Below are 20693 nucleotides of genomic sequence, written 5' to 3'. Positions count from 1 at the left end.
GCAGCCAGCGAGGAAGGAAAGCATTGCCTCTGTTTTGGACGTGGAGTGGAGAGACAGAGAGAAGGACATTCATCCCATGGAGGTCTCACTGAGGGGACACGGGTGTCCCAGCCCCAAAGGCAGCCACCAAACGTGCCCACTGCTCTATGGAGCGAGAAGCTTTTCAGTGCATCCCTGCAACGCTCTCAGAAAACACGCCTCAAACTCCTGGCAGGACAAGGGTGCAAAGGGAACAGCCTAAAGTCCAAAGCAACGCTCTCCCTTAGGTTAATGTTTGCTAAATCACAGGAAACACGAAGAAAAGGTCCAAAAGGTACCAGCAAACTTGTGCAAGATAAGAACCAGTTCAAAACTGCTATCATTCCCAGCTCCGTTTGCAACCTACGGACACGTCCATCTCCCCGCGGTCAGAGTCGCAGAGTTTGTCTCACTCCTGCCCGTACTTTCGCAGAGGGATGGGTCTGCTCCTGAAGATTTTCGTCCCCTTGCTGGGACTGGCGCTGGCCTTTTATTTTTATTCAGCACCTGAGAATTTCAATGAAGGTAAGTCATTGGAAAAACACGCTTTAAAACCACAATCGGCAAGGCTGCTGCCGGAGTGGCAGTGTGTGCCTGCGCAGAAGAGCAGAGGCCGTTTGAAGGGCCTTTCAAAGCACAGCCGAAAAAGCCCAAGCGCAGGAGGGCAGAGGGCTCAGAGGGGAGCGCGGGCAGCCCCCAGCGCGAGGGGTCAGAGCACCCTGCACCGCACAGGAAAGCTCACGGGATTAAACTGGGTCTGCTGGGACGCACGGTAAGTGTCTGATCTCAGTAAATTATTTACTTAGAAAACATGCAGTTTTCCACTTTAAACATTTAATCCTTTTATTAGTCAACTCTGGCCACTTCCAAAAGCTGCTCCCAGACCAGGCTGGATGCAGAGCTCAAGTCTCGCTCGTGCTCTCCACCAAACTGGGATTAATGACCAGACTCCACTTGGGGTCTGCACGAGCGGTGCACGCTGCAGCGGGGGTGCTGCTGCCTGCAGCTCCCTGCACCCAAAGGCGAGGGGCGGCGGGGGACGATGACGACGATGCAGGCTGTGCCGGCTCTGAGCTCTGCACCTTCCTCTCCAGAGATGCTCCGGGGGAAACGGGTGATCGTGACCGGAGCCAGCAGCGGCATCGGGGAGCAGATGGCGTATCACCTGGCACGCATGGAGGCTCACCTACTGCTCACGGCACGGAGGGAGGCCAAGCTGCAGAAAGTAAATGGCAAGCAGAGCGTGCCAGGCTGGCAAACCACATTTGCCATCCAGAACCCCCACAGGCAGGCAGAATGCAGATATTCACCCCGTCCCGGCCACTCGCGGGTGCCACATACCCTACAGATCCGCCCCAGCATGAGCCTGTTCTAACACACACACACCCCCCACCGCAACAAATTGCATTTTCAATGCTGACAGCATGGTATTTCTTTCTTTGCAGTCTTCAGCTCTGAATTCTGATCTCCACCATCAAGGACAACACTAGTCTGCCCGAGTCCTGGTCTGATCAACCCTTGCCCTTTCTCAAAGTCCGAACTGCTTCCACATTCCATACACAACAGAATCAAAATTAAGCAATCATATCCCTATTTATAAATAATAAATATTTGGCTCAGATGTGCCTTTGTTTAACTCTGCAGCCAGAAACATTCCTCTGAGCAATGTGTCTCCTCCCATGAAGGGAGGAGGGTTTCCAGTGGGCCATGGACATATGCTGCAACAGCCTTTGTGGGACGGGGGGGTCCGTGGAGGGGATCCATTGCCAACACGGTTCTCACTGTCACCGCAGGTTGTGGAGCGGTGCCTCGAGCTGGGTGCCGCATCTGCCAGCTACGTGAGCGGCTCTATGGAGGACACCACGTTCCCCGAGGTGGTGGTGAAGGAGGCTGAGAATACCTGGGGTAGGTGGTGGGGAACTTCCCCTCCCCACACTACATTTTGGGACCATCCCAGCCACAAAGAAGCCGCTTTGGTTTTGAGATGCCGGTTGCTAATAGCAAAACTGTTCTGTTTCCAGGAGGTCTTGATATGCTCATCCTAAATCACATCGGTCACAGCTTCTTCAACTACTTCAACGGGGACGTTGGGCACGTACGAAAGCTCCTAGAGACCAACTTCCTCAGCTATGTGGCGATGACCACGGCTGCCCTGCCCATGCTGAAGGAGAACGAGGGCAGCGTCGTTGTCGTTTCATCCATGGCAGGTGAGCGCACGAGGGGCCAGGCTCTCCCTGCACACATCCCTTCCCCTGCCTGCAAGGGCTCCCTGCTGCCACTCTTCTTCAAAAGACAGGATAAGGACAGTAAGGCAGAGAGCCACCCCGCTGGGAGTCGGGAGCGGCGCACGATTCATATCCTGGATGCGCAATTCAAGTCCCCTGGGGGATTTATATTCTATGCCCTGTCCTGCTAGTCTCTTTGCGCCCACTAATCACCTTCATGCATGGCAGTCAATGGCACACCACGGCAGGTTATTTCACATGCATGGCCACATATTACACACGCGTTTGCTGTACATGGGTATATATATACAGCAATACAAGAACAGTATCACCCCCAACTGAAGGTACCTCATGCCATTGTACGCCATATGTTACATTTTAAACATTCCTGCCTTTGTCTGTTTCTCTCAAGCATTCCTGACAGCTTACTCCATCACCCTAAACCACAATGTCGTAGCTTCTTGAAGGGCAAAAGGCAGGGAAAGCGAATCCTGACCTTGTGCCTCTGCTCCAGGTAAAATTGGCACCCCATTTGTTGCTCCCTACTCTGCAACTAAGTTCGCCTTAGATGGATTTTTCAGCTCCTTGCGACATGAATTCATCATAGACAAGGTCAACGTCTCCATCACACTCTGCATCCTGGGCTACATCGACACAGGTAAGCTCAGCATCCCTGGGGCCCCGTGACTCAGTGCATTGCCAGGCAGAGCCAGGCTGAGCCCACCACCCACCCTCCGGCCCCAGGCTGCTCAGCACACTGCTTCGCCACCACCGCTGGACCCTCAGCCTGCGGCGGCTGTGCAATTGTGGAAACGGGACCCCAACTTTTTAAAAAGTGTGGCCTGAGACCTTTGTCTCTGCTGTCCTTGCAGTAAACCCAGGGGAGGTAGGGATTCTGTCCTATGGTCACTCAAGAGGTGGAAAGGAGTGTGAGGGGCATCACGACAATTGTTATTTATTTTAACTAAGCCTTGTTAAGTAGGTCTGAACCCCAGAGTTTGTCAGTTCGTTAGCTGGTGGTACCTGTGGCAGCCCCTCTATCTGACACTGCTCCTTCCCTCCTCGTCCCCCCATCCCTTCAGAGAACGCCGTGCGAGCGGTCTCACACGCCATCCGGGACACGCCAGCACCGAAGGAGGAGTGTGCGCTGGAGATCATCAAGAGCGGGGCGCTGCGCCAGCGGGAGCTGCACTACCCATCCTGGGTGGTGGGCAGCCTGGTCCTCCTCCGGGACATAGCCCCTGACTTCCTTGACCGCTCCATCAGGAGCAACTATAAGGTGGAAAACATCAAAAGAACGTAGCCCTGGGGCGGCAAGCACACTGGGACACCTTGGGCCAGGCCAGAGGGATTTGGGTGTTAAGCTGGCTACTCGGTGGCCCTTTTCCAAGCCACTGGGGCAGCCCCACGCTGATGCACCCTGGCAACCCAAGACGATGCACCAGAAGCCTGTAACACACAGCACGAAAATGTCCTTTTTAGCGATGAACTCTTGCAACTGGCTTTTTCCAAGCAAGAGACATTTCAGAGAAGCTCCTGGCAGCAGGGTCTGCTGCCGATGTCCTGCTCACCAGCAGGTTTCCTGCTCACCCTCCAGAAACCATTCCCCCACCGAAAGCCACAACGGCAGCGGTGCTGAGCACCACGGGAAGCGAGCCGAGCCACGGCCCAGAACGAGAATTCGGGCCAAGCAGCACAAACCACCCAAAGCCACGAGAGGTTCTTTGAACCAGGAAATTTTTTGTCACGTATTCCTTTCAGGCTGGTCTTTGTAAAAATAAACCCTTCGTTACTTTACGAGATCTCTGCTTTTACTTGTGTTCCTTTTCTACGCGCATAGGCACAGAGCCCTTATCAGCGCCCAACTGGTTAAACTGACCTCCCTGCACGATTTGCATTAACACAGCTTTCACTTCTCTAAAGACCTTAATGCATTTCTGCCATTCGTGACCTGCCCTCAGCTGCCAATACACACTTTTTTTCCTTTCCAATCTGCAAGAAGCCTTAAAAATAATAGCATTACTGTACTTCCCTAAGTCTGGATTTCTCTACCCCAAAGCAGCTTGGGGAAACTCAGTTTCTGAGTGCCACAAGCAGCTCCACAAACCAGCGCTCAACCTCCGTGTGTCAGAGACCGATAAAGCGAGATGGCTCAAAAGATATTTGCTAGCTCTGCTTAGAGACAAGCTGGAGACTTTGGGGTTCTAAGATAACCCAAACCCCGCCGCAAGCCGGGCGTCTGCGCCCCGCAGCTGGGCTGCGAGCAGAGACAGGAACCGGGGCTCGGCTGTGGCTGCAACATTTCCTGTTTTACAGAGCAAGAAAAAAGAGCGAGAGCAGCAAAATGAGGTGCTTGGCACGAAGATGGCAGTTGGAGCGTGTTCGCGCCCGATAACCCCCTGCTCACCCCACTTCTCCGTGGCAGTTCAGGGGTAGGACGGGACCCTCGGGCCAGGTAAGTGCCCGCAGCACCGGGGCTGGCGAGGGCTGGAGGGGAGCAGAGGCTGCTGCACTAAAAGCGGCATTATGCACCTTTTTTCCTCTTTTTTCACCCCGTTCTCAGCCTACACGATTGACACCGGGAGGCTGTAACATGAACCAGCAAGAAGCACTTTTTTTTTTTTCTTTCCTTTGGTTTCCCTTGAAGCAAGAAGCGTAACAGCTTGGAAAGCAAAGATAAAGGACATCTGTTAATTAGAGAGAGTAATTTGGGGTAACAGGAGGAGGAAATAAGAGTATTAGCTTGTCAAGAAGGCCTCAACAGTTTGCTCAGCATGGGGTAACGAACCGTGTATTTCTTTAAGCTTTACCTTCCTTTAAAACGCATTTTTGATTAACCGAGGCTATTAAGAGCTGCTGTTGGGACCCACGGCAACAGGCTGGGCAGCCCAGAGGCAGTGCAGGTGGGAGAGGGACCAAGCTATTCCTGACGGGAAGAGCTGGATGAGCAGGGACCGAGCAGGACATCCGAGACCCGGATTCAACATGCAATTGGGTTATTTCTAGAATTAAGAAAAATGAGTTGAAAAAATACTTTTAAATTGCCCTGAAGTGTTTGGAGCGGGTTTGGCTGTGGATGCGCGCTTTGTCCCAAGCTACGGAGTGGTACCCAGCCTCAGGCTTCCAGGCAGCACGTTGCGGGGCGCTGGCGTACACCCTACTTGCATTTCTCCGTGGGAAGCTGTTGGCCGGACCTTGCCTCGCCTGCTGGGCCGAGGAAAGCCAGCGTGCGAGCACCGAGCAGAAAGGGCCTGGGTGAGCACAGGGGGATCGTTAAGGTATGGATGTGAAAGCTGCATGGGAATAACCCGCTCAGCCTTTTGTACCCCAAGACTCCTCCAGCTGTAGGTGTAAGAAACACCCAAATAGCGAAACATCGTTGGGATCCTTTGGTAAATTTAAGCTAAAATTAGAGATGCTTCAGAAGCTATTCAAAGAAGAGAATATTCGAATAAAAATGAATAAAAGCACATAGGTGAGCGCTGCCTAATCTTTCAGCAAGTGCCATATTTCGGGGGTCTGGAAGCCCACGTCCCCGGCAGGCTCAGCTTTGGGAGCAGCGTCCCGGCTGTGGGTTCGCAGGCACCTTCCCTGCCCAGAGCAAGAGCTGGCTGCCCTGAAAGCGCCGCTCTCCTTCCAAAGGAAGCTCCTGCAGTGAAAAGACAGCACTAGTGATGGGCTTTGAGAACACCCCAGCTAGGACAAGGACAATAGAAAGAATTACGGAGCAGATTTTAACGCAGACTAAAAAGCACAGAAATATTATACATGTAAATGGGGTTTACTTGTTCCCTTTTTTTTTCATTAGACTCAACAACTTCCTAATTGTTCGAGACAGAATGAAACCAATGAAGTTTTGGTGGGTTTGTTTGACACAGAACGTTTAACCTGAATTTTCAGAGTCTAAACTTTTTTTTTCTTCCCGCCTTCCTACATTAACATGATTTAGTAAAATACGAGAAAACTCCACACCAGACAGCCACAGCAGCTCCCAGGCTGAGCCCCCCCCGGGGAAGGGGAACCCTCTGAGCATCATTCACAGGATGCACATGGGGATGATGAGCCTCTTCACTGCTGCTGGGGCAAGGGGAAGGGAGAGGGGGACGGAGCTTTCGCTTGAGGGGAGGAAGGAAGAAGAGCAGTTGTGGGTAGCTATTGCTCAGCTTTCTCTTTAACTGATGCAGAGGCAAAGGCCCAAATACACTCGATACGACCAAAGCCCAGTAAAAAACAACGCACCCGTGGCTTGCAACTGTGCAGAGAAATCAGGAGGAGGGAGGAGGTTTCATGTCTACGCCCTACGTGCACACGTCGACGGTGCTGAAATGGAGGAGCTCCTCCTTCAGCCAGGCCACTGCCTTGTTTGGGCCACAAAACCCCCAGAGGCAGAGGCAGGATTCGTGCCTGAAGCAAACTGGTACCAGAGCTTAACAATTAATTAACACCAAAGCGTAACAATCCATCACTACACTTGTACTTGCAATGAAGGAACCAAGTCACAGCTTGGCAATACGTGGATCCAGGGCTGCAGGCAGTAAAGCTGTGGGAGGACAAGCGAGGATGAGCAAGCAAAGGGCAAAGTGTTACACAGCATCCGAGCCAAGAGCTGGGGAGACAGGGAGGAACCGGGAGGTCAGAGAAAGCAGCATGCGGTAGCTGGATTCTTCAGGGACCGGGTGTGCTCAGACCTGCAGGGACTTTGCCAGATGTTCCACTGAAAAAAAAAAGAAAACCAAAAAAACCCAACAAAAACCCCCACCACAAACCCTTACAACACTGCAAGGTTTTCACTGCTCCAGACCTCTCTGTGCACACAGAAAAGGCAGCCACCACTAAGAAATATAATGCAGCTGCTGGAAGAGTAAGTCACACCACAGCACTACGATATTTGGATCTATAAAAAAAGAAAATGGCAGAAGAAATGCACACTAAAAAGAAGTTTACTGCAGAAATAGCAGCTATCACTCTTCCTGTGTTTTCATTACTTTCTTTAGGTTGGCTAAAGAGCTATAGCAGCATGCGCAAAAGAATCAGTTTGAATAACAGAAGGCTTTTATTTTATCAGGAAAGAAATTCTCCCAGAGGAAGCACTGGAAGCATCGTTACTTGGTAGGGAGGCCGGCTTCATGAGGTTGCGTTAATTGTTTGAAGTTCTGTTCTAAGCATCCCCCGGGTCAGCACCACCTGATAGAGGAGCACGAACAGCGTGGCGTTTTACACAGCCAACACGTGCAGGTTCACGGACAACAGATTTCTCCAGGAGCATCACTTGTATCCATTGCATGAGAACTCCAGAATCAGCGTCCAATACCTCACATTCATTTAATCTTAGAAATAATTAGTTTTCACTCAAATCCTATCTTTTCCCTTGGTTTCATCAGGACAGAGGACCCCAGAGCGGATGGGACGGTCACAGACTGGCAGAGCTGCATCCAACATGATCAGCCAGCCCGAGAAGGCACGGCCGCAGTACAGGCGCGCAAACGAGAGCTACGATGAGAAATGCGAGCGGCGGCACGAGACGCGGGAGAACCTGCGACGGCGAAACAACATGACAACCTGCCGCCGCTCCGGGAGGGGAGCGGAGGAGCCGTCGCAGAGCCCCCGGCAAAGGGAGTTCCTGAGGAGGAGAAACCTGGCAAGCGATGCTGGAAGCACACTGCTGGGCCGGGAGCCCGAAGCACGTGTCCCCCTGGACCCCTCCTCACCGGTGGAGCCCAGATCGCCCGTCCTGCTCCAGGTAACGCCAGCCCCCGCGCCCGGAGCACAGCGCGATGCTCTGCCCTCTCCAGCTAGCACCCAGTAAAGCACCCACAGCCTGTCCACCGACTGCAACAGCATCGGGATCCAAATCAAAAGGACAGCAAAAAAGGGAGAATGCACAGACAAAAATGCGCATTTCCTTATGAACTGCAGAATCAGGTACATGTAAATGCTGTCACCTCCCTCCCGGCGTGCTCCTCTCCTGTTTCCCAAACCCTGAACTAGATGAAGATTTTCTGCCATTCCTCCAAGCACAACCCCACATCCTAGCTGCCAGATTACAGTTTTGCACTTACACAAATTATTTTTACCCTTGAAAACTCAGCTTTAAACACCTGGCTTCCCTCCATCACTTTCACTGTTAGCAGGAAGGGTGCAGGAATTTGGAGACTCCCTGGTACTCATTACCCACCCTGTGCTGCACAGCTAACAGCAGCCCAGCAGAGTCACTGCCTTGAGTAACATCTATAGAAAGATGCAGCGCAAAACACCTCAATCTGAGTGCCAAACAGATTTCTTTCTAAACTTACATCCCGTGCAAAAATGAACAATTCCCCGGTATGTTACAAGTTCATCCTAGGGGCTTCACAAACCTGCGTGAGCAGGGACAGTCGAACGCGAAGTGACTTACAAACAGGCACGCCCTCAAGATCCCTTTGCAGCGCCAGAGCGTGCAGAGCAATTACCGACCTCCCGCTGCCATTTGGTTCACTGGCTTTAATCACCTGCTAGACAGCAGGAATCTGGAACAAGCATTTACACGCAGGCTGCCCGTGCACGGTGCCCTCCCCTTGCTTTTGCAGGGGTAACGAGAAGCAGAGGGGCAATGCGGCAAGGACTCTGCTCCCCCAGCCCCAGGGGAGAAGCCAGTGCAGAGCAGGTACCTCTGCTCCGAGGCAGCCAAGTGGCAGCAGAGACCTAAGCCGGGACCCAGCTCCCCGCCACCAAAAGTCCTCATTTTTTCAAGAAATACCTCTAGACCCTTTGGGGTTCCTTGTCCTGTTCTGGTGTCCCCCCTCAGAAGCCAGCAGGTTTTCCCCCACAGAGCTCTGGAGCTGCTGCAGCCAAAGCAGCAGATCCTTGTGGATTTGCCACGGTTTCTTGGCATCTCCTTGAGGCTCCTCACCCAGTCACTGCAGGGACAAAGCCTGACGCGACCACAGCCCCTTCCATTCCTCACAGCCCATTTTGGAGAAATGCTGACTCGAGCTGCCCTCTCATTCCAGCACCCATGGAGCTGCCCCACATTCTTCCCTGCACACTCCCCACTCGGCCTCGGCGACCCTCTCAGCATTTCGGCAGGAGCCATGCCCAGGCGAGGTGCCTCCGTGAACACCCAAGGTAGGCGAGGGATGCTCGAGTTTCCCAGCACAACAAGCAGCCGCGGTGTTTCCCTCCCACCTCTAAGTCTCCACAGAGCAGTTTGGGATGCGAGCTGGCTCCTCCCCTCTCAGCAGCCCCACACCTGCCCTAAGTTTTGCTATCCCAGCCTGAGTATTCCCTGCAAACTGCAGGTGTTAAGAACATTTTTGCTCTGCCCTACAGCTTCTCTGTAAGCACCCCAGATTATCCAGGGGCCTGGGGGCTAACTTCAGTCTGCAGGATTACTTCACTTCTACTTCTCTGTCCATCCGAGCAGGACTCTTCTTTGCCTCTTGTCCCCACTGAGTTGTGTTACTGGACGCTGTTCAAACAGCTGCTCTCCATCCTAGAAGCGACGCCATCTCCGAGAGCAGAGATGGACACCCAAACAGAAGAACTTCACGGCCCCTCAGACGGGGGGAATCACTCTTATCCTTTCGCTTCGCTTTCACAGGAACCCAGACCCTTACACATCCAAGCGCAGGAGTGAAAGACTCGAGCCAGCAAACAGAGTAAGCCAGTCCTCCCCACCCTCCGCGGGCTGTGAATTCGGATACCGCAGGGCAGCCGCCTCCGATGCCCGAGCCCAGATGCACTTCACCTCAGCACAAGCTTTTGCTGTACAAATATCCACAATCTGCTTGGGCTGGGGCAGGGAACGGCTGGTGGCCAGAGGCACGGACTGCTGCGGACACCCACATCGCGCTCACCTCAGTAACACACTTTCTTTTTTATTTTAGTTGTGGAATAGCAGTTTTAAATAAGGTAAGCGAAACACAGATAATAACTAGCCTTGAACTCCTGCAAATTAAATCAGTTTCTAAAATGTCTGACCGGGACACTGACTTGCACTAAATTTCTAGAGTTTGAAAAATGATGACACTGCTTCTATAGGAGAGAAGGGCACTCCTGTCCCATGGATATCTACTGTTCTCACTCAGTAAAACTTCCCCGATTCGATCCTCTACATGGCAAAGATGCCACAGCTCCAATGCTGTAAGTTGCAGCAGAAAATATTTTCCCTTCCCTGGAAAAACCAACCAACTAAACCCCAGCAGGTTCTCCTCCTCCACCCAAACATAGGCCATTAACTTCCATTTTATTTCAAAATATTTGGATTTTGTAGCAAGTCCATACGGTGTATATAAACTGAAACGATCCTATGTTTTTAAACATTTGCCCTTCCCCTTTCAGGAAATGGTGCAGCTGTCCAACTACCTGAAGGTAGGTGCCCAACATTGTTAAGTACCCTCTGGGAAAGCAGGTCTTCAGCAAGTAGAACGATGCTTTTTAAATAATAATAATAAGCCCAATTATTATCATTACATGCCCAATTTTAATGTGGCCAAGAAAGACTCCAGATAAGCCACTGAACTCAAAGACCTGCCTGAACCCCCCAGACCTGCAGAAGCCCTGACCTTGACCTTGAGCTGGGGGGTCCCCACTGACCCGCTCTCCCCTTCCCCGCAGGAAGCCCTGCACCGCGAGCTGCTCCTCAAGCAGAAGATGGTCATTTTGCAGGAGCTTTTCTCCACGTTGCTGCAAGCGTCAGAAAAATCCTGGCAGGTACCAGAACCGCACGCGGCGATTCCTGCCGGGGGAGGTTTTGCCTTGGCGGGATCGGGCTTTTGTGCAGAAGCAAGAACAGCCCGGGTCTCTCTTTCTTTCTCGGCTCTAAGCTGTAGCTCTGCCAGGCTTCGGTGCTTTGCAGGCGCGGAGACGTTACGGGTTTGAAACGCGGTGCTGTCACCTAGCAGACAAGACGTGGGGCAGAACCCTTCACCTGCAGCTTGCTGCACCTCTTTCCTTGCTGCCACCTTTCTTTCCAGGGAGGGTCAAACACAAACTCAGAAATTAGAGGGGTACTTTGCCTGAAGTTTTTCCCTTTTGTCCCCCAAAAGATTGTTACAAAACATACTTTGCTTTCAGATCAACAGCAAGTGTAAAACCCTTTCCTTCTGTAAGGTTTTGGGGTTTTTTTTATACTTGCCTTTCCCATTTTTTCTTAAAAAACACACAGAAGTGTATGAGTGGGGAAAAAACTGGAATAAACCCAAACAACCATCTTCCACCAAGGTTTCTTTCTTAGTCAAAACAAGTTTGAAATATTTTGAACCAATTTCCGCCCCCCCAAAAAATAAAAATTTTAGAGGCACCAAACTGTTGCACCCAAGTGCTGGCAAACACTGCGTTGGATGGAGGAAAGACAAGCCGTTTCTTTATCTGGGAACGCGACAGCTAAAAACCCCAGCCAGCGCACGCAGCCTTCCTGCCGAGCTCCTGGCCACCCCGTCCGCTCCTCGCTGGGATCCGCGGTGACATCCTGCAAAGGCAGCACTGTCCCCATTGCTTTCGGGGGGGTATTCTGGGCCCCACACACAGGGTGAGGACCCAATACCATGATGCTCTGGCACCTTACGTGCACTGCCGAATCGTGGCCCTGTGTCAAACTATTTCCCCAAGCTCAGACAAAACGCTCTGGGCAGCACTGAACCAGGGCCCTTTTTTTTTTCCTGCTACCAGGAGGTAAAATTAAGATGATGCATTTTATGTAACATATGAAGTGTTTTATGTAGGATGATTGAATCAGATATTAATTTACAGTTCATTGTGCCATGAAAAAAGTGTTTTGAAAGGTCTGTTGGGGCAGAAAAGCAAGTGATTGGGTGAGATCATGTAAAAAAAAAAAAAAAACAAACCCCTGTGTTAGATGTATTGTGGTTAGAAACTTCCGCCTTTGCTTGCTTCTTTAAATATAATATGAGCAGGAAAAAACACCCTGACAGACTCTGCAGGAAGCAGCCATGAAACCTCACATTAAAAACAGGTGGGTGCACTTTGCTTCTTGCTATCTTTGCTACAGAGGAGAGATTTTGCTGCTGCCTCTTGCATTCAGCCTTTCACCAGACTAAAAATTCACTCGCCGCTGGCACCGGAGCCGACGGGGCAAACGAGGCAGATGCTGCCTGCACAGAGGGGATCCCCGGGGAGCAGGCGCAGAGGGAGGCTGGGGAGAGGGGCTTCTCCGGGAGGTATGGACAGGTCCTATACCATAACGCTGTGCCATGGAAACTGATGGCTGGTTGCCCATTTCCAAGCCCAGGTGAGACACCAAATGTTTGTTGCAGCAGCTTTTTAATCCTTTCAAATATTTCAGGGTTTAAAGAAATGCTATTGCATACACATGAATGCTATGGCAGTAACTCTTGAAACGGCCACAGAGTCATTTTTGAGGTGCTGCTCGTGTTCATGAGTGCTTCTGTCTTGATGGAACAAGTGAATACTCTGCAGGATGATGGGGGTGTCATTAAACTCAAGGGATAAAACATTCGGGTTCCCCCCCATGATTTTACTTCTGGGTTAGAGAGACCTTCCTACCACAGGTCTGTACCTTCAATCCTCCATCTGTTGTAAAACTGGCTTAGTTGATTCAAAAATGCTGCCAGGTGAAGGAAGCTAAGTCTCAGTTATGATTATTAAGAGCCATTAATTTTAAACTGTTCTCTTCTTAAAGAGGAAAATTTCTACTTTAATACATTTTCTTCCCTTCCTGACCTCTGAAGTCAAGCCTGACTTTTGGAAGTACCTTGCAGCTCTGCCGAGTTTAAGCTCTTTGTCATTTCCAGCATGTTACTACTACTGTATGGACTGACTTTTCTAGCACAAGCATCATGTTTGGGCAAACTGGAAGCCTTCCAGAAACAGCGTTTATTATTATTGCTTTGAATGAGCTATTTAAAATGATTAAGGGAAGGAGTATCAGATATTCAGGATTCAAATGGGGTGTTTGCAAGAGCGGGCGCATTTTGGACATGTTAGCTGTAATCCTTTCCTCTGCCTGGCTGGCAGCGGCTGTCCTGGGCTCTAGCAAGGCGCAGGGCAAGGACCCCCCGGCGGCGTTCGTCACAGTGTCACCAGGGACATGGCGACAAGAGGAAAAGCCACCCTGTCTGATGATGGATGGTGGCTACAGAGGGTGGTTGTTTTGTTTAGCTGTGGGTGGGGGTTTGGGTTGGTTTGGGGGGGGAGGGTGGTTTGGTTTTTGTTAAAGCATCCCCTTTCATGTAGGTCATCTTCAACACAAGGGCTTGACCAAGATTTCCTCACTTAACTTTTCTGGTCAGAAGCGTAATTTCTTACACCCTCCCACGTACGTGCACTCACCCGTCACTGCCACGCTGTTCTGGTAACAGCCCTAACAGACACCTTATTCCAGTTAGGGAGATCTTTATGTTCTTTTGCCAATTTATAAGCTGTATCTCCATGAAAGGAGTTTGCCAGCACGTCTTTGCTCTGAAGCGTAGGAAGGGCCCGGTGCTCTGCTGCCTTGTACTTTGTACAGTCATTTACATCTGTGCACAGCGGTTGTAACACCACCACCTTCCAACATGAACCTTTGCAGATAGCAGAATAAAATAGACCACAGAGGAAAACTAAGCATAATGTTTCACATACAAAAATGCTTTTCAAAATTCCACCTACTTTCCAAGACAACAGAGCCTTTAATTCTTTGTATCAACAACTGAACTGGGAAGATTTAGTCTTTGGGACTGTAAACTTACTTCTGTGCAAATTTAAACAGTGCTTAGACACCAGAGAATCTGGTTTTGCTTGGGTCTAACAGCTATTCCTGTAACATCAAGGAGTTGCTTCTCAGAAGCTTGACTTCAAACAGCAGTGAGCAGAGAGGATACCAGCGCTCTCCGTATCGGTGGTGGAAAAACAGCCTACGTGAACTCTTTGCTAGAAATTGTATCTGAATTTGCATGCAGTCTGGTTTCACAAAACCTAAGCAGCCTGACTAACTCTGAGAGGAGATCATAATAAGAAAAATGAATCATCCCTGTTGCCCTCTATCCCCCTGCCCAACTGCTAGATGTTGCAATGCAGACCCAACCTATTTCCTAAGGGAACCAGCAAGACAAGACCTTAGCACCAGCCAGAGCTTTAGGCAAGGAGCGCTGGAGGGAGGAACCATCAGCCAGGGAACGGGGCTGTACGCGGGGACAGGCGGCACCTCCGCTTCTGCCAGACCCATCCAGACTAACCTGAAATCCCCTTGCTCCTCACTTCTCATCTCACTGCAAGTACCTGCACTCAGTAACCAGTGGAACTGCCTCAGCAGAGTTTTTCAGCATGTAAAAGTTTTACTTCCCTCATCTCTCATTTATTCTGAGATCGTGAAGGGCTCGTTTGAACTCTGAGCGTTGAAAAGACCTTGACCAAATTTAGCCACAATATTACAGATGAAGGGAGAAAGTGAATCAAAACACAAGGTGACAGAACACCGGGGGCATATTGTATAGTTCGTGATTCCACACATCGGTTCAATTGTTTTTCATCCCCAGGGTCAGCTGAATGAAGATAAACTGAAGTGTAATCTAAGAGCACTTGAAAATCAGCTGCAGGCCTGTACCCAGGTAATGTCCGATTGCTGAGAAACAAACACGGGTGAAGAAAGGATGAAAACAAAATACGTAATTAGGTCAAGTCTCAGTTTCTAGAGCAATCTAATCAGATACAGATCTGAAAATGATTTTTCCTCTTCGCTGAAGCAATGCTTCACAGCAAATCAGCAGTAGCATTTACACACTCTGGCTTAGCAAGATTAGGAATATGTCAGATAAGATCCTTCAAGCACTTTGATTCTTCCTTTAAAGAGTTACTCAAAGGAGTGTGTGAAGAAGATCCTGATAGAGATGGAGGACCAGAAGCAGACCTATGAGCAGAAGGCAAAAGAGGCTCTTCAGAAGATGCTGGAGGACAAACTCCAAACAGAGCAGCAGCTGCAAAACTCTCAAGTAAGCAACATGTTTTACACCTGGCTTTGCTTTGATCTAGCCCAACTGTGGCAAAGAGCCCCCACGTTTCAGGGAAAGGCAATGACTAGCTTACCATTAGTAACAAACATGCAAAACTATCTTTTTTTTTTTTAAGCTACTGAGCAAAGTCCAAAGCAGCTTAGTGGCAACCTGTGCTCATTTTGTGAGTCATGCATCAGGTTATTAAAACCAGCACACAGGTGGGGAACATACTGCTGTTTGGCAGTTTTAAATGCAATTCCTTCTCCTCCACCAACCCTTCTTCACATTCCCTGTCCTGCACACACAGAACAACAAGCCACACACACAGACTTCCAGGCCACCAGGTCTCCAGAGACACTTCTTCTGGAGTTGCTCTTTTATATGAAAAAGAATTTTCCCCAAGAGATAGCAATTTGCATTGACCCACAAGATAACTCCTATTTTCAGAAAAACAAGTCAGTCTTATTCCAAATACTACCAGGCTTCCAAATCCTGCGGGCAGCAGAGGAACTCGGGTTCCGCAGCAAACCCGTGCCCATGTTCGCTCTGTCCATCAGATGGCATCAGACCCACGCAGGTTATTGTAACCCTGGCGCAGGAGGCGGCCGCGCTGCCCAAGCCCCACGCAGTGCCGTGGATGTTGGTCAGGGCAGCCTGGCGTGGTCCCACCGTGCCGTGGGTCACAGCCCACCCCTAGGTCCTTGTCTCCTCCACAGAGGAGCCTGGCAGCGATGAGAGAGGACCTCACCTTCTGGAAAGAGCGCTACACCACACTCAAAGAGGAGATGACCAAGTTGACCGCGGTGCACACCGAGCTCGAGAACAGCTTCCATGTTTTGCAAAGCAAACTGCAGGTACGTTAGTTCCCCGCAGGAACAGCATCTGTGGGAGTCTGCATTTCCCAATTTGCAGGCAGGGAAGCCCCTAAGTTGAGATCACTACAGGATAAATCCCGTTCGATGAAGCACAGCAGTTACACGTGCAACCCAGTTCTCAGCTTGGGGCTGCCTTTCGTGACCAGAAAGCTGGCCAATGCCACGTGCTCACAGGCTGCCCACGGCACGGTGCTGGGGCTGGGCTGATGCCGGGGCTCTTCTCGCCCCCAGCAAGCGGACATGCAGAACGAGCAGCTCCAGCAGGCCCTGTGCAGCCTGCAGAACGAGCACGCCGCGCTCCACCGGCGAGCCAGCGCCTTGCGGGAGGACAACGACCTGAAGGCAGAGCACATCAGCGCCATCGAAGGTATCGCGTGCAGGGGAACGGTGGGGGGGTCTGTCCTCCAAATGAATAGAGGATATAAGGATATAAACAGTCTTAAAATCCTAGTCCTTAAAGCCAAGTGCACAAAACGTACTGCACATCTTGGCTTGCTGGGAAAGCCTCTGGTTTCCAAAGGGCTCCTAAAGTCATTTCCAACTAGGCTAAAGGACTCCAGACAAGTGAAATGACTTGTCTAAAAGAAGGGATGGAATGAGACACCTGGAAAAAAAAAAAAATCAAAGATGAGTCCTCAGCTTTGATGAGGACTTTTGCATCCTTGTCAGACCCATCGAACACAGCAATGCAAGCCTGCTGGGGTGGCGGGGCATCGCCTGCTACTGTCCGAGCTGCTGCTGCATGGTGGTGGATGTTACCAGCGTATAAATATGAGCTAGTAGCATCTTAAAGTACCACGTCAGGTAGAGGCAAGGAAACACACACGTGCTTCACGCAGCTATTTTAAAACACAATTAAGGAAGAGTGCGTGGCTGGCAGATCTATTTTCATAACAGGTCTCACACAAACCATAAATTAATAGAGTGTAAGACGCATTAGAAAAAGCTACTGAAACTGAAAGGGCAATTAACAGCTAAAAATCATGTTCCTTCAGAGAAGAAAGTTCAGTGTAGCCAACGATACCCGCTCCACTTAACGCATGTGGAGAAAGGGAAAGTTGCCATCCTTGAGTAAAGACACACAAAGATTTACATCAACCTTGATTTTTTTACCCTTGTTTCAGAGAAATTGCAAAAAGAACAAAATCAGAAGGTAACACTGGAGGCAACGATCAGCTATTTGCACAGTAAGTAACACAAAGAAGTGAAAAGTCAGACTCCGTGTTAGCGCTGTGGATGGTAACAATGGCTTTTCACGTTCACAGACTTGATACAGAACCAGACCAACGAACAGAGGACCCAGGAGGTGACGGTGCAAAGGAAAGGTCAGCAAACTTTGTAACTCCCACCTAGCACTCCTCTCACTGGATACAGGAACAGTAGACCTGACTCTAGGAGAAGTCTACATTGGTTTAGAATAAAGGATTATTTTAAAGCTGCACAAAGCAAGTTATTATATTTTGCTAGTTAACATTAAATATAAGTGTATTTATGATGGCAAACACTTTAAAAAATAAATGGTTTTCATTGCAAATTCTACTTCAGTGGCTATGCCATTTTTTCCCCAAGCAAAATAAATTCCAGTTTATAATTGCAACTACAGCTGTACTTGAAAAAGTAATAAAAGGCATTTTTACCTCTCCCTCCCTTCCATTTCTGGCAACTTATTATAAATATTCCTCTAAAGATGATTAACTTGTAACTACAGCAGAGGCAGGCCCATGATAACTAACTCGGCTCCTGTGTCCTCTGCTGTGTGATAGCACACAAGCATTATCTTTCAGCTGTGCTGAGTAAACAAGATCTAAAGCAGACTGAGAGCCTGGACCTGTTTCTCATCAGAAGCCTGACTGTTTTCTAGACCAGGTTTTCACTACGCAGACCCCACCTCTCACTCCTGCCAAGGAAAAACAAAACACTCTCTTAGAGCACCCTGAGGAGGAGGGAGAAGAAAGTCTGAAGGAGGAGATGCAGAAAAGGACATCCCAGCTTACAGCAAAGGAGAACGAGGTGAGGAGGTCACTGAATCCCGGCGGGGACCAAGTGCCTTGCTGGGGAGCAACCGCTGGTGTAAGCGCTCCAGCAGCGGCACAACACACCGCACCAAAGCTCCTGGCAATAACCGGAGCTTGGTATCTCCTGTAAGGATTGTCTCTGCTGATTTTTTTATCCCGATACCAGCCTCAGCTAAGCCCCAGGTGCAGTCTCCACGCGCAAGGGCAGGGCACCAGCAGCCTGGCACCCGAGGCTGGAGCAGCGGAGCCCTCTCCATGCAAACCCATTTCTGCTCTCGCAGACAGGAAAGTCTCAGCAGTCTCACAGGGAAAAGCCAAAGCCACGCTTTAAGAGCTGAAGTCTCCTGAGCATAAAGGAAGGAGAGGAGGAAAAAAAGCTCGCAAATAACAGGAAGGGTCTCAGCAACGTCCTCACAACTGGGCTGCAAAAAACTTCAAAGCTTTCTGACTTCTTACATGCACTTTCTGATCTAAAACACTGTTTCAGGTCACAAGAGTGGTAACCCAAACTGTGCCCTCAGCCAACCAACTTCCTCACAGTCCTTACAGCAATATTCAGATAGCAAGGATTTATTAAAAAAAAAAAATGGACTTATAACTTACTGCAGTAGAGCTTAGAGCCATGCAGGAGAAGAGCTTGTCCTACTGACCCACGCTGTCGAGCACACCACCAGCACCAGGCATCACCCAGTACCACCTGGGGAAGGGTTTTGTAAGCACAATCACAGCAAAAGGAAACAGTTGTGGGGGCCCAGCTGCCCCTGCTGTGGCTCTTGCAGCCCCCAGGCAGAGGCAGCCTCCTTCCACAGCCACTGCTAACGCACCGCTCACCGGGAAGGCAGCAGGGTCTCATGGTGCAGAGCCATTTGGACCAAAGATGCTCCCTGGGTTTTGGGGTCACAAAGGCAACCAGAGCACCTTTGTGTTTCATGTCTCAGAGGGTTTAAAGGACTCCACAATTGTTCTTGCAGTCAGTGAAATGCAGACAATTTCAGAATGAGAAGCAAACCCTGCCACGAGTTTGCATTCCACAGGTTGTGTATGACCTGCACACTTTCATGGTCATAAAAATAACTATTGCTTCTTTCTCCCATGTGATGTGAAAGATGGCAGCAAAGCCAAGCAGGTCACGGGACAATAACTGACCGGGCATTGCCTCTGTCACCACGTTCCCAGTAACACTGAGATCTGCTCTGTCCCTTATAGGTACATATGGGCATACAGGGAGCAGACGTGAAAATCCCCCGTCACTGCAGCGCTCATGCACGGGTGAAGCACTGCAGCCGCTGCGGGAGCCCTGCCACTCTGGGTGCGTACAAGAGTGAGGGGATCCCTCCTGCTAACGGCCCCTCGCTCTGCTTGCAGTGCACGGAGCTGCGCTCGGAGCTGGAGGCCCTGAGCGAGGAGTACCGCTCCTGCCTGACCAGGCTGCGCCAGTGCCGGGACGAGCTCAACCACTTCCAGGGCAAGCAGGCAAAGGTGGGAGACGTTCCTCGCCCCGACTCCCCATGCTTTTGGACCGAGGCTGCAGATCAGTCTGGGGAAAATTCCCCCATTTATTTGTGCATTGCAGAAAGATGAATGACATGTTTGCTGGGGATGAGATGAGAAGTTTCTTTTCCCCACAGATTTCCTAGTAACACTTGCTTCTCCTTGCAGAGACAGCGCAGTCACTGGGTCCCTCTCCTGGTGGCAGTGATAGCAATGGCCATAGCCACCTTCCTCACAAGTTACAGACCATGAAGGACCTTCTCGATGACCCATCTCACTGCAGGAACTGACTTCTGCTTCACCAGCAGCAACGCGCCCTCACCGCAGTGCACATCTGCTGTTTTGTACTTACCTGTTCGGTTCATAACGTGAGCTGATGTCACTCCAGACAAACTCCCGCGGCTCAAATAAACGCTGGGAGATCACTCCTTCCCTCGGCTGCTTTGGTTATTTCACGTCAGTTGAAGGTTGTGCTGCCCACTTCCTGTGGCACTGAGGGACAAAGCTGCTCCAGCCACCGCTGCTGGGGTTCGTGCCAGGCGGGAAGGACGAGGAATCCCGTGCCCTTGGGATCCAGCCTCCCCGGTTTTCATGCCCAGCGGCTGAGAGGACTACACAATCCTCTTCCTCTATTTATTGCCTCCCCAAAATAGGAGGTATGTGACCCCAGCCAATCTCTACTGGCACCTGACAAAGAAACCCAGCTCAGGGAGGCTTCTTAGCACAGCCCCCTCATACTCGCCCTGTGCAGTGCCTGTCCTGAGCGATCTTCCCACCTCCTGCCCGCTGGGCCCAGTTCACCCACCGCTCTGTGGGCCTGTCTCATGACCAAGCGTCCCCACAGCCACAGCCGCTTCCCCTTCACTCCAGCACCACATTAATTTGACAGATGGGGGGGTTTAAGCCCCTTTCAGAGCTGTACTGTACAGGTTTTACGGTAGCACCTACCCCTCGTTCAAGCATAGGCTCAGCTACAAGACAGTGTGTTACACCACCTCACATGAGTAGTAAATATGATATGGAGCCTAAAATAAACTTCATAAATTCAAAATACTGTGGTCTTCAAATTTTTTTATTAAATCCTCAGGTGTTTGCAGCAAATAGACATACCCTGACTTTACAGGGCACACTCTGCAGTCA

General features: G+C 50.4%; 2 protein-coding genes across 5 annotated transcripts; both read left to right on the top strand.

Annotated features, from left to right (window-relative positions):
• Positions 1-320: 320 nt before the first annotated feature.
• LOC129196557 (11-beta-hydroxysteroid dehydrogenase 1-like) lies at positions 321-4045 on the top strand. Its single transcript, XM_054804257.1, has 6 exons — positions 321-543; positions 1113-1243; positions 1812-1923; positions 2040-2225; positions 2758-2901; positions 3326-4045. The coding sequence occupies exons 1-6, from the start codon at positions 456-458 to the stop codon at positions 3544-3546; spliced, it is 882 nt and encodes a 293-aa protein (XP_054660232.1). The 5' UTR covers positions 321-455; the 3' UTR covers positions 3547-4045.
• A 380-nt stretch (positions 4046-4425) lies between these two features.
• On the top strand, positions 4426-20573 carry TRAF3IP3 (TRAF3 interacting protein 3). Of its 4 annotated transcripts, none has more exons than XM_054804052.1 (16): positions 4428-4698; positions 7625-7983; positions 9233-9347; positions 9823-9880; positions 10109-10133; positions 10563-10592; positions 10839-10934; positions 14717-14788; positions 15029-15169; positions 15889-16026; positions 16279-16414; positions 17172-17234; positions 17313-17372; positions 17909-18057; positions 19269-19541; positions 19722-20573. In XM_054804052.1, the coding sequence occupies exons 2-16, from the start codon at positions 7645-7647 to the stop codon at positions 19803-19805; spliced, it is 1779 nt and encodes a 592-aa protein (XP_054660027.1). In that variant the 5' UTR covers positions 4428-4698; positions 7625-7644; the 3' UTR covers positions 19806-20573. The 4 variants fall into 4 exon arrangements, with proteins under 4 accessions (XP_054660028.1, XP_054660027.1, XP_054660030.1 ...); XM_054804055.1 differs by having other exon boundaries at positions 4431-4698; positions 19428-19541; XM_054804053.1 differs by lacking the exons at positions 19269-19541; positions 19722-20573 and adding an exon at positions 18229-19262 and having other exon boundaries at positions 4426-4698.
• The last annotated feature ends 120 nt before the right edge of the window (positions 20574-20693 follow it).

This window comes from Grus americana, chromosome 25, assembly GCF_028858705.1.
Source record: "Grus americana isolate bGruAme1 chromosome 25, bGruAme1.mat, whole genome shotgun sequence".
Lineage (NCBI taxonomy): Eukaryota > Metazoa > Chordata > Aves > Gruiformes > Gruidae > Grus > Grus americana.
This window is presented reverse-complemented; position numbering and strand designations above follow the sequence as displayed.